At 36.7% G+C, this 13655-nt stretch overlaps 1 protein-coding gene across 1 annotated transcript in view; it reads left to right on the top strand.

Moving 5' to 3' along the window:
- Positions 1-13655, top strand: part of LRP2 (LDL receptor related protein 2) — a 113437-nt gene that overhangs the window by 39508 nt on the left and 60274 nt on the right. Inside the window, exons 14-27 of the mRNA XM_051623712.1 lie at positions 1014-1216; positions 1798-1938; positions 2855-3058; positions 3964-4156; positions 5237-5362; positions 5653-5783; positions 6224-6361; positions 7232-7513; positions 8484-8723; positions 9345-9464; positions 9803-9919; positions 10986-11363; positions 12190-12438; positions 13062-13273. Coding sequence (XP_051479672.1) covers positions 1014-1216; positions 1798-1938; positions 2855-3058; positions 3964-4156; positions 5237-5362; positions 5653-5783; positions 6224-6361; positions 7232-7513; positions 8484-8723; positions 9345-9464; positions 9803-9919; positions 10986-11363; positions 12190-12438; positions 13062-13273 — 2734 coding nt within the window. The remainder of the gene's footprint in view (positions 1-1013; positions 1217-1797; positions 1939-2854; positions 3059-3963; positions 4157-5236; positions 5363-5652; positions 5784-6223; positions 6362-7231; positions 7514-8483; positions 8724-9344; positions 9465-9802; positions 9920-10985; positions 11364-12189; positions 12439-13061; positions 13274-13655) is intronic.

Raw genomic sequence — 13655 nt, 5'->3', positions numbered from 1 at the left:
TTGTGATGCTGGGGAATCAGAGTCCTTGAGGCTTTTTTGGGACTGTGTCTTATAGTATAGTGCTTGGATGCCTGCTTATCTTTGATAAGTCTCTGTTACTCAACACAAAGAAAAAGTTATCCTCTTTAGCATGCCTCCTACACACTGACTTGAAAAACAGTCCTCATTTGACAGGTGATTTCTCAGTGTATTTTTTAATGTATAAAATTTAAAAAATAATGCAATATCTTTGCTCCTTTATTGGGTTTAGCAAGACAGACGTGTTTAGTAAACAGTGGAGATGAAAATATATCACTAAGAGCAACACCAAAAATCTTGTGGGTATTATGCACATGGGCCTAAATCACCTGGGAAACCGTTAGAGCTGTAGAATTAATCTGGTTTTGTAGACCTTCCTTCATGAATCCGTGAAAAGAATATTGTAGTATTATTGTTATGTATTGTGTAAGGACTTAAATCTCTCCTTATCTCCTAATGTTTATCTAGAAAAATATTGTCACAATGTCTTGCATAGAATATATACAATTTATTAGCATTTGGTTTTCTTTGGTTTTCCATGGGTGATTAGTTCAAGCCAAAGAAAGTTGTTGTTTAGTTTTTTTTTCTTTAAACTATGTACATAGGATTTTATTTTTGGCCAGTGGCTGTTGCAGCCATATTTTTTTTTGTGTTTAAGGTTTCTCACATAGTTCAAATTGCTACAGATGCCTGTGATTTCCTCTGCTTGACCTCTTTCTCTGATTTTCTCTCAGTATTTATGTGTATTTTCTTACAGTTTTCAGTAGTCATCTTTACTCACTGTGTTTTCTTTGAAATTGTTAACACTGTTGATTGTTATGTTTATGTACCCTTTATGTTTAGTTCAATCTCTTCAGTTCATTTGGACTTTGGCATCTTCTTTGTAGGAGCCAAAAACAGTGAATGAATTAATAATCCTGCAACCTTTCCTCTGATAATAAAGTTATTTTCGAGATAATATTTTGTAAATAATTTTAAAACCATCTTTATAACAGGAGAACAGTAGCTCATGGAGGCTCACTGATTCCTCATCCATATGGAATCACTTTATTTGAACACAATGTTTATTTCACTGATTGGACCAAAATGGCAGTGGTGAAAGCTAACAAATTTTCAGAATCTAACCCTCAAGTGATCTACCAGTCTTCACTGAGACCTTATGGAGTGACAGTTTACCATGCTGCCAGGCAGCCATATGGTAAGACAGTAAGTAGATTCTTAAAGGAGTTTAGGAGCTAGCTTACCAAAAGTTGGTAAAAATTCTGAGACACTATTTTGCTGTAAAAAACTAATAACTATATACAAAAATCTGTATTGTAAAACTGGTCTGCTTTTGATCACACAGTGGTTTCATCCAGCTTCTATAGCTAATGAAATGTCAAATGCAAGATTAAGAGTGGGGGAGCATGATTAAATATATGAATATTTGGAACAGTCAGACTTGTGATTATGAGCAGTATTGGTGCTTGGGACTTTTTTCCTCAAGATTGCAATGAGGCTGTGTTGGAAAAGGCTACCAGGGTGAGAGAGTTGTATGAGATACAATTCTGAAGAAGATCTATATGCAAAAACCTATAGCCCAGATTATGGCCTCAGTGCTGCATATCTCTGTACAGAGCTGAGTCCCTTGAATGCTGGTTAGCTTGGGTATGATTCTGGTACAATCCGGAGTATTTTTAAATTTTTATTGTGAATGTTGAAAAAAATCCTGAAAAATAAAAATAATTATGCTGTTAGGTTAATTGATGAAGTTATAAACCTATCTGTATTATTTTCCAGTAAGAAATCCTTGTGGAAGTAATAACGGGGGATGTGAACAGATCTGTGTTCTCAGCCACAAAACAGACAATGATGGACTAGGTTATCGCTGTAGATGTACACTGGGCTTTGATCTACACGCAGATGGGCGACATTGTGTTGGTAAGGAAATGCCTTATGATTGTTGGGAAGAAAACTATTTTGTTAGCTGTCATGTTATTTCTGTAACATTCTTCCTGTCTTCAATAGCTTTGTTGGTTTTATATGCCAAGGACTTGGTGTTTTACAGTTCTTGTTGGCAGCTTTGAATTCTGCAGGTGTTCATTTCAAGCCACAACTTCAACTCATCACCTTTTATAAGCGTTTTATGAGAGGTAGACATGGAGTATGTGTAGACAGCTATATGATTAAGCTCTTAATACTGAAATTAAGCATGAATGCTTGCGAATATGTAGATTTTGCAGTATTTTGAATAAGTAATCCTGCTTTCCTGTACAGTAATGTGCTGGTTAGGTTGGTCTTCTCCTTTTGAACACATAAGGCAAGAATAAGAGATTTCAGTTTTAGACCTATGGACTTCCATCAACAATCTACTGCTTCCTGTTTGAGTGCAAAATTGTCACTGATGGGAGGCTTACCATGTGCATCTATTGGCAAATTAAGCCCAGTATGTTGTCTGTAGTTTTACTATTTGACTATGCATTTATCTGGCTAGCTCAGATATGGTCTGGTTATATGGTAGCTCCACAAAGCCTGAGTTATTTTTTTTTACAGTTGATTGTAAAGAGATAAGCACAAAAGCACTTCTGTTTCTGTAGAAGTAATGTTTTCTGCATAGGTGTATTAGGACCACAGTAAGAATTCCAGAGGAGTACCTGACTGCATCACCTAAATACTCTGGGCTTGATTTTATTTTTCTTACTCAATTTTTAGGTCTGTATATATTTAAATTCCTATTTTCTCCTTATTTTTGCAATTTCTGGGCTCCTAGTATTGCCAAAGGAATATAAATCTTCATAGTTAATGCTCAATTGTCTCACCTTGTGAGTAAGATTGTGTCTGATCTTTTCTTTTGCAGCTGTGCAGCAATTCCTGCTGTTTTCATCCCAGATGGCAGTGCGAGGGATCCCATTCAATCTCTCCACCCAGGAAGATGTGATCATACCTGTAACAGGGAGCCCTTCATACTTCGTTGGAATTGACTTCTGTGCTCAGGATGACACAATTTTTTTTTCAGACACAAGTAAAGACATGATTTATAAACAGAAAACTGATGGTTCAGGTGAGAATAGTTGTTAGGAATTGTAGACTAAATGTGGTAAGGACAGTAGAATATATATTTCTATAAAGAAGCACAAAAAATCACATTGTAAGGTATACCATTACATCTCAGTGTCACCCCAGTGGAACTGGGACTCTTGATACTGTATCTGACTTGGGCATCTGTGGAAAGTGTTTGTCAAAATGTGTATTCAATTCATATTAATCTAGTTAAAGTGTCCTGTTCTGTGACAAACTTGCTGAATGTGTTTGGGAATTAACTGTTTGTACCGCTTCTCACAACTAGTGTTTGTCATCACCAGTCTAAGACCAGTATGCCTTTCAGTAGCATGAAACTGAGTTTCTCTTCTTAATTTCCCTATCTGGAGAGCAGGATGGTTTTTATGATACTGTATTTCAGAAGAACATTATGGTAATGAGACTTTTGGAAGTCCTATTTGTGGTAGTGTGAAAAAGATTTCTCTCCGTTTTATGATAGTGATCAAATATATATTAATTCAGCATATGCAGTCTTCTGAGCTAGCTTGCTGCCTTGGGTCAGAGTAATGGGAGACTGCAGCTGACTGTTACTGTGCAAAGAGTAAAGACGTTCTGGCTGTTGAGGAAGATGTCCTTACTACACTGACCTTACTGACCTTCATTCATAAAAAGCCTCTCTCAGTGTACACTTAGTGACAGGTTTTTCCCTTTGGCCAGTCTTTATGTCTCCTCTTTTGGGTTTGTGCTCATGAACATATACCTTCTTCGCCTGGATCAAAGGGCTTGGTTATTGGTCTTTGTATTAAGTAGCACAGAGGTGGCATTTTTACCAAGGGAAACTACTAGTTCTATGAACAGAATACTGCATTCATGTTGTTTCCTCTGTTTTAAAAAAATTACTATCATTATGTGTGTTATTAATTCTAGGAAGAGAAATCCTCACAGCTAATAGAGTGGAAAGTGTTGAAGATTTGGCCTTTGACTGGATCTCAAAGAATCTGTACTGGACAGACCCTCGATACAGGAGCATTAGTGTGATGAGGCTGGCAGATAAATCTAGGAGGGCAATTGTTCAGAATTTAAATAATCCTCGATCAATAGTGGTTCATCCTGTTATTGGGTAAGTTTAGTTTTGATTCTCACCTGAAACTATGCAAATAAATTAATGCTTTAAGCAGAACTGGTAAGGTTGGGTTTACATCTCATTCTGGATTTCTGCTTGGGTTTGTGCTCTTTTTCAAAATAACATCTCTTTTCAGTTCTCTTGTCTTTCTAATGTTTTTTTTTTCTTTTACTCCTGTGTGTTGATAAACTAGCAAAAAAACTATTTCTTTGTATCACTAAGATTAGAAAGCTAGCTCTTATGGTTGACAGATAAAGTTTACTAAATTACAATACAATTTCAGTTCCCAGAATGATAACCTTGGTTCCTTTTTTTTTTTCTATCTGAATTTCCTTAATTAAAACTTATTAGTGACTATATTTGATACAGACATTTTGATATGTGATTCTCTGTGCACAGAGCCCTTGTTTTCTTTGTCAGAAATGCTTAACTTCAAATTCAATATTCTGTGTTATTTGGCCATGCCAAAACAGTGTGTCCTTCACAGGACAGTTCAGCTTCCTACTGCCATAGTGCTGAATTTCTCAATTCTTGGATATTGAATTTTCTTTTTTAGTAACCAAATTTACTATTTTGGAAGTAATCTTGGAAGAGTAATGTTGAACTTGGACCCTTGCATATCCCAACCTTTTTTATTCACTGCTTTGAGAAGTTATTAAATACTTGCTTGAACTCTTTGACTGTAGGCATAAGTCAAAAGGGTCAGGAGAAAATTCTTTGTACTATTCATGATTACTTGTAAGTATTACCTGGCAGATACATTTTTGCTTGATTCTTCCTCCTGGCCATTGCGTAAATACTATTATAAATTAAATCCTTAACAGTTTTAACAAAGTTACAGATATTTTCTGTCTAAAGAAACAAACCACTTCTGAAAATTTTGCAAGTTGTGGTGAACAAGATAAAAAATAATAGTTGGTACCACTAGCAGTTGAGGAGAGAGTCAACATAAAATTGTATTTTTTTTTAAGGCATGTAAATATGTGGTAGAAAGAAGAATGTTAATGCTGCCTAAACATTCTCTCTGTTTAATTACATCATATAATTGAGTTTGTGTCTTCTGACATGTCCTTTCAGGTATATATTCTGGACAGATTGGTTCCGTCCTGCTAAAATCATGAGGGCCTGGAGTGATGGATCCCATGCCTTGCCAATTGTGAATACAACACTAGGCTGGCCTAATGGCCTAGCCATTGATTGGAGGTAAGGACAATACAGAAGGCTGAGAAGCTTTCTGAGTAAATTGTTTCTTCCTTTAAACTGTTAAGGATTAAAAGTGAAGATATTGTGTCAGGTTGTGTGTACTGGCACTTCATCTTGAAGACCTTATTTTTTGATTTGTTGAAAAGCCTGTAAAATGTAAGATTTTCTCAGAATCCCACCCCACACACCCCAATAGCCTCTTGTCAAGTGTAAAACATTTGAGAAAATGTCAGTGCTTCCTAATGGACATAATGTCATTTGAAGAGATTTGTCATTTTCATTATTTCTAGTTCTCTAAGGCTGTACTGGGTGGATGCCTTTTTTGATAAAATTGAGCACAGCACCTTTGATGGGCTGGACAGACGGACTCTTGAACGTATTGCTCAGATGACTCACCCATTTGGCCTTACTATTTTTGGAGGTAAGTCTGGCATTTAAAAATATTATCTACTGTTATCATCACAGCTTTGTGGATTTTTTTGGTATGGTGATCTGTTTATGAGATACAATTACATGGCCTTTGTAAAACTACTTTTCCTATAAAAATCACTCTTGAAAGTTTATGTTAAAACATATCTTTACTACTTCTTGCTCATTTTTAGGACTGTTTTTGTTTATATTTGCGTGTAAATAATTTGAGGCAGATCAAGTAACTCTTTTAGTGCAACAAGGCAGATATGCTGTACTAATTATAGCTTCCAAGGTGGGATACTCATGCTGGATAGACAAGGTAAATCACCTCCCTAGGGATGATCAGCAATTTCATTAATTGTATGTAGAGCTGAGAAAGGGTTTTATGTTTTATGATCTTTTAAGTCATATTGGTTTGTAATTGCTATGTGTTAATGTCTTTCTAAACAGGTTATGCCTATTTCACTGATTGGAGACTTGGTGGAATAGTTCGAGTGAGGAAGTCTGATGGAGGAGAAATGACTATTATTAGGAGGGGCATTAGTAACATTATGCATGTTAAAGCATATGATGCTCATTCCCAAATAGGTGAGTTCTTTTCTTGTACAGATGGAAGACATGAAGTAGGGAATAAGAGACAAAATATCGGGTCAGCTGGTTCCCAATCTTGATTTTAGAAATGGCTTTACTGAATCGTAACTGACATGCATGGAAGGGAGCACAGGCACTTGCAATCACACCTTGTTTATTTCATTTTTTTGTGACTATCCAGTTTTCCTCCAACACTTCTATTACTTTATCTAATAACCTTGTAAAATGAAATTACAATTCCATTGTAATTTGTGTAATTGTATCACCAATTACAACTTTGTATTTCTCTTTTTCTGGTAGAAGTTTTAGTTGAACTGAACTGTTTTGAGGAATTGGGTAAACAGTTATTGATCAAACTTACCATTCTTAATCACTGTGTGTAAGACTCTAATTTTTTTATTCTTTTCACTCCTGAATTCTGTGATCTAAGCCAAGAATTTGGTATTGTAGTTAATTTAGTAAAACACCCAGTGCACTTATCAAATATATTATCAAACTGTGCTACTTGGTGTCCAGAGATTGGATCAGATCTCCCAGCCTTGCCCAGAAAAAGGTCTGCATTTGTGGTAATATGCTCATTTCCAGATAGTTGCTGAAAGTTGGCAGAAAATGGAATGAAATTTAATAGTTAGTTCTCAGCTTCTATAAACATCTGTGTCAATGAAAAGTATATGCAATGTGGGAGTTATTATTATGCCTTACTAATACTGCCAGTGGCTTGACCCTGTTTTGCAGTATATACAAACCCAGGATTTGCTACAGCATCTTTTTTTTTGTAAAACATTTATTTACAGTGACTATACAGCCTAGTAGTTCCCAAGCTGTTATCACTACTATATCCACTGATCTTCTCTGCCACTTTTTAAGGCTCTAACTACTGTAACAGAGGAACAAATCCTAATGGAGACTGCAGCCATTTCTGCTTCCCGGTACCAAATTTTCAGAGGGTTTGTGGTTGTCCTTATGGCATGAGACTGGCTTCAAATCAGCTGACATGTGTCGAAGATCCATCCAATGAGCCACCTACTTTGCAGTGTGGCTCCTACTCATTTTCCTGTAGTAATGGAAGATGTGTGCCTCGATACTATCAGTGTGATGGTGTTGATGATTGCCATGACAACAGTGATGAACAAAACTGTGGTTCTCTAAGTAAGTAATCACTGTAATTTACAGTTAGTATTTGTTGTTTGCAGTGCAGAAAGTTTGATGGATCAGTCTGATTTCTTTTGAATAAACCCTAATTTTTTAGGGTTGCATATGTGCAGTGGTTTAATGGGTGGACTTGGTGATTGTAAAGGTATTTTCCAACCAGAACGATTCTGTGGATAAAGATGAAGGTATTTAAAAAATACCACCATCAGAAAAGTAACCAAGTCATATGCATTGTCTAACCTTCCTTTAAAATTGGAGCAGCACCTTTTAATGTGAAATCTGAATAGAAATGGTTTTAGTTGTATTTGGGCACTTTGGAATTATTTGTTGCCTCTTGATTTTTACAGTGGAGTGGGATAAAAGCACGTTGGTTTATTTCCTGGTTTTGCTGTAAAATGTCTCGCCAAATATTTTTTTTTATCAAATAAATTGAGAGAACAGTGGGTTAATAAGAGTTGATAAGATATTGAAGAGTTCTTGGCTTTTATGATGTTTGGTGCTTCTTTCTGCAAAGTTAATTATTTCTTTCAAATTAAGGCGAAGAAAATAGGACATAGTAATGAAACGTGCTTCCTAATGCATAGGATTAACTGGTATGACTAAGGTATAAGATATTCTTATTTGTGGGCCATTCTAAAATAACTGGAATGTCTTTTGGGGAGAGGGAAAAGTATGAAGCAAATTTTGTCTTGAAAAAGTTATTTTTCTTGTTCTTTAGATTGTTTTTAAGTGCTTAGCAGTTTAGTTTTTTACTGGTTCTTGCAGTTTAAAAGAGCTTGTAAGTTTTCTGCTTGCTTCTGCAGCTATTGGCATGACAGATGTTTTCATTTTAAGCAATGTGCATCATAGAATATGATGCATATTTTAGACATTCTGTAAGTGTACTAAATGCATTGAATACTCTGGCAGGGAAGCCAAGTTTTGGAGATCTTTATAAAAGTGTTGTCCTCTTTTTTTTTTTACGTAGACAATACTTGTGCTTCATCAGCTTTTACCTGTGCCAGTGGACAGTGTATTCCAGGTCGCTGGCGTTGCGATAAACATAATGACTGTTTTGATGGCAGTGATGAATTGCATTGTCCTACACAAGGACCCACTTCATGCCCTGTAACCCTGTTCACCTGTGATAATAATAGATGTATTCCTAGGATCTGGATATGTGATACAGATAATGACTGTGGTGATGGGTCAGATGAAAAAAACTGCAGTGAGTATCACAACTATTGTTTTTTAAACAACTGTGTATGTCTGCATAGAGATGTCTGTTGGTGTGAGGATGATAAATGAAGTTAGGAAGAAAGAACTAACATCTAAGTTACGTTAATATTTCACTGTCCATAAGCTGTGGAAAACTCATCTAATTTGAAATACCAGAGCCAAGTAGAATGTAGAAAAATAATTTAAAAAGATAAAAAAGGGCAACTGTGATAGCTGTAGTCATAGTGCTGCATAATGCCACACACTGGAAAAAGCAGCTAAAGCTTAAATATTCTAAGCACTTATTTCATGAGTGATCCCAGTAATGACGAGTGGTGTAGTCAGCTAATCTGGTCTGGAAGTCTTTGCAAAAGAAAGTAAGTAGTTTTTCCATATCCTTTCTTTAGCGTTATTTACCACTGAGTGGCATCTTCTGTTTTTTTTGTGAGAGTCCAAGCCTACATATGACTAAAAAATTACCTGATACAAATAAAATAGTGCTTGTAATTTATATGATTACTAGTTCTTGCGTTACATGCTGCAAGTTAGTGTCTTTCTACTATCTCAGCATTATGCTAATTTCAGAAAAGAGAAAAGAAACACATCTGTGTTTTTTTGTTACTCTTAACAGCTTTCACAGGTACTTGTGAGCCCAGGCAATTTCAGTGTCCAGATCATCGCTGTATTGACCCATACTATGTCTGTGATGGAGACAAAGACTGTATAGATGGTGCTGATGAACGTGACTGTAGTAAGTATAACTTTGTTTGTTGAACACCTCTTTATTATTTCCTAACTTTTGCCCCCTGAAGGATCTTTGGTGGCCTCATATTACCAGCTCCAAGATAGCAGAATGCAGAATAAACCTATCCATAAATTTAACCCTCTTTATGATGCTTGCTTTAGCATTTTAGTAAGACCTTTAATCTCAAGGCTGGTTGCAGAGGGCTGAAATTTGTTTCCTTTGTTTTCTGTATATTCCAAGGTCACTCTGGATATCACATCTGACTTGGGCATCTGTAGAGTAATCGGGTCTAGTCTGGCTCTACAAAATACATAAACAACATCCATATTTTTTTTTATTTTTAGTATATAATTGCAGTGCCACAGAGTTTAAATGTCTAAGTGGAGATCAGTGTATCAGCACTTACTACCAGTGTGATGGTGTTTTTGACTGTAACGATCACTCAGATGAGACTAATTGCCGTAAGTATCTTGATGCTGAAAGAAAGGCTTCAATTACTGTGTGATGCTTCTGAAAATTTCCTTTGTCTGCTGTATCAAATAATTGTCACTACTGTCCTTAAAACATCAAAATTCTTTTTAAGGAAACTTGTCTATAAATAGTTTTTCTGAGCAGAATTTTAAAATGCAGTAAGTTCCAGCTTCTGAGTAGATTTTTCTGGCAAAGTCAAGTTTGCATTCTTTTTGGCTCTAATGTTTTGTTTTACTTGGCATTTCAGTCTCAGAGTTTCAAGTAAAATTAAAAAGTCTGTTAATCTAGAAAAATGAAAATCTTGTATCCATGAGAGTTATTTTGAAACTTTTCCTTGACTAATTTTTTTTTTTTTTCATTTGGATTAGTTAAAAGTTTGCAATGGGCAGTGAAAACTTGTTTCGGCAAGTAATTTCCTATTGCTTTGGGCATGTATGCTTGCCCAAATCATTAAGGTTGGAAGGGACCGTAAAGATCATAAAGTTTTACAACCCCCCTGCCACAAGCAGGGAATCCTGCCACTAGACCAGGTTGCACAAAACCTCGTCCAACCTGGCCTTAAAAACCTCCAGGGCTGGGGCATCAGCAACCTCCCTGGGCAACCCATTCCAGTTCTTCACTGCCCTTATAGTGAAGAATTTCTTCCTAATATCTAACCTAAATCTCCCCTCTCTCAGTTTAAAACCATTACCCCATGTCCTATCACTATCTTCTCTGATGAAAAGCCTCTCCCCAGCTTTCCTGTAGGGCCGTTTAAGTACTGGAAGGTGCTATAAGGTCTCTCCGGAGCCTTCTCTTCTCTAGGCTGAACAGCCCCAATTTTCTTAGCCTGTCTTCATATAACAATAGTTAAATTACCTTGTTCACCAAATTATAAAGTAGGAGTTAAAACTGTTAGATTCTGAAATGTCATGTAGATTGACTGACTGTGATTCGGTGGCCTGATTTAAAAGCAACACAGTTCTTAAGAGTATTGTTAGTGCTTACGCAACAGATAATATGAACATAAGGATGAAATTGAAACAGCTTCTGAACTGTTGAATGTCACTGTTTTAGCTACAAGGCCACCAGGGATGTGCCACCAGAATGAATTCCAGTGTCAATCAGATGGCAATTGTGTTCCTGCTAACTGGGAATGTGATGGCCATCTTGACTGTGCAGATGGCTCAGATGAACATCATAGATGTCCTGCCAGGACCTGTCCTCCATCTCTTTTCCGCTGTGATAATGGCAACTGTGTCTATCGAGCATGGATCTGTGATGGTGACAATGACTGCAGGGATATGAGCGATGAGAGAGATTGTCCTACTCAACCCTTCCGGTGCCCCAGCTGGCAGTGGCAATGTCCAGGTCACAGTGTCTGTGTGAATCTGAGTAAAGTATGTGATAATTCTGCTGATTGTCCTAATGGAGCTGATGAATCCCCATTGTGCAGTAAGTTACTGTTCAAGCATCTAGTATAGTCTACTATGTGCTATGGCTTTTAGCAGAATTTATAAGCACACTGAAATTAGAGCTCAGATTACTAAGTGGGACTTGCTTGCAGTGAAAAGAGACAGTGGTGACTGGTGAATTAATTAGCTGTGTCCAATCTTGTGCTTTGAATTCAAATCTGATTTCCACTGACTTCAATTTATGCTTTTATATATCATTATGGGAATGAGCTTTGTTGTCTGAACACATTCACTAAGGCATAGTATGCTTTAAGTTCAGATGAAATGTGATTCAGTCCTCAATATTTTCTTTTACATTTCCAGCTTCCAAAATCATGAAAAAATCTAAAAACTCATGTGTAGCCAGATGTTTTATTTATGTTGATTATGAATTGATTTAAGCATAACCTTTATCTTTCTTTCCTTCCTTCCTCATCCTTTAATCAATGCACATTCTCAGATGAACCCCAGCCAGGTATGATTATAAGTGATTTTAAATTATTGCTTATTAATACAGTTTTAGGTTTGGAGTAATATAGTAAAATTTTGTGTGTTTATAGCTAGTTTTGAAAAATTGGTTATAAATTCTTAGCCTTCATTTAATGGTATTCAGTAGTACATAATACGCTGTTATCTGCTGTTATGTGCATGATGTCTGTTATATTTTGCATAAGGGCCTCAGTCCAGTCTCGCATTGCCTAACTGATGATTGTGCATTCATGTTTTAGCAGCAGCTTTAGGCTAGTAATGCAATTGCAAACTATTAAATTTGGCATAATCAGCTTTTGTTATTTATTTGTATATTTCTTTCCTGAACCCCTTTTCAGATCAAGAGAGCTGTTCTGACAATAATGCTGGCTGCACTCATGAATGTATTCAAGGACCCTTTGGAGCTCAGTGTACTTGTCCTTTTGGTTACCAGCTTGCAAATGACTCCAAGACCTGTGAAGATATTAATGAATGTGACCCTCCGGGTTTTTGTAGTCAGCATTGTTACAATGAGAGAGGGTCTTTCAGGTGTTACTGTGATGAAGGATACATCCTAGAAACCAATGAGAAAACTTGTAAAGCAGCAGGTGAGCAACATTGATGCAAAAATCCTGAAGTAAACATCCACCTAAAGTTGTTCATGGCAAATGACCTTCAGTATTAAAACTGTCAGCTAAGGGGCAATCTAACGACAGCTGCCTATGGATTTCCTGTAACCTTTTTATTCTCCACCCTGGTCTCCATGCAGTCTAAAGGGGAAAACAAAGAGCAGGCTGGCTGAAAAGGAAGAAGAGGCAGGTGGGGAACAGTACTGGTGGTACCAAGAACTTGAGGGTTTGAATCAGGACTAGAAATCAGGAGCTGAGAGTGACTTATGGAGGGGAGAGGGCTGGATGTCAGCAGCAAACTGGTTGGACAGTGGGGAAGAGGATCTAAGGTCCAGATATGAGACTGGAAGGGGAGTGTAGTAGGAAGAGTAATTATGAAGAAAAAGTAGAGAAGAGTCAAGGTAGATCCAAAAGTCAGGATGGACAAACTGGATATGGTAAAATACTAGACTGAGAATTGATTGGAGTATGTTCTTACAATATGTATATCTAGATACAGTAGCTTTGATGCTATAAAGCAGTGTCAGATTGCTCAGTGTTTCTTTTTCTTCTGGAATTACTGTTAAATTATTGATTTTTTTTTTTTTTTTCCCCTTTGATAGAGTCTGGGAATCTTCTTTTGCTGGTGGCAAGTCGTAACCAAATCGTTGTGGACAACATCACCGCTCAGTCACACAGTATTTATTCTCTGGTGCGGGATGGCAGTAATATTGTGGCTATTGATTTTGATTCAATCACAGATCGCATCTTTTGGTCTGATACAACACAGGATAAAATTTGGAGTGCTTATCAAAATGGGACTGACCGAAAAATAGTAAGTTTTGCTGAGTTATTCTTGTCTCTTTGTTGTGGAGAGAAAATGAAGACACTGTATCTCCAGTTAACAAAGGGGAAGAGGGAAATCCCAGCATAGTAAGAAGAGCTATAATGTAGACAAAATGAAACAACTTAGTAGATACCAAGCGAACATCTCATATAACTTTTCAAGAACAAAAACGTAATACTTTCAAGAAGCCCTTCTTTAACATCAGGCCGTAAGTTGATTTTCCTATTAGTAGATGTTTCTTTCTTCGATAGACCCACTGGAGTTAGTAGGTGTTTGGGTGTATGCTTTGTCAGTGCTTTGAATGTGTGTACATTATGACTTATTCTTCATAAGAAACCTAGAAAATGCTGGAGATTTGGTTCCAAGTTTT

The sequence above is a fragment of the Apus apus genome, chromosome 6 (assembly GCF_020740795.1).
Source record: "Apus apus isolate bApuApu2 chromosome 6, bApuApu2.pri.cur, whole genome shotgun sequence".
Taxonomy (NCBI): domain Eukaryota; kingdom Metazoa; phylum Chordata; class Aves; order Apodiformes; family Apodidae; genus Apus; species Apus apus.
Note: the sequence above shows the minus strand (reverse complement) of the source record. Positions and strands in the feature narration are given on the sequence as shown.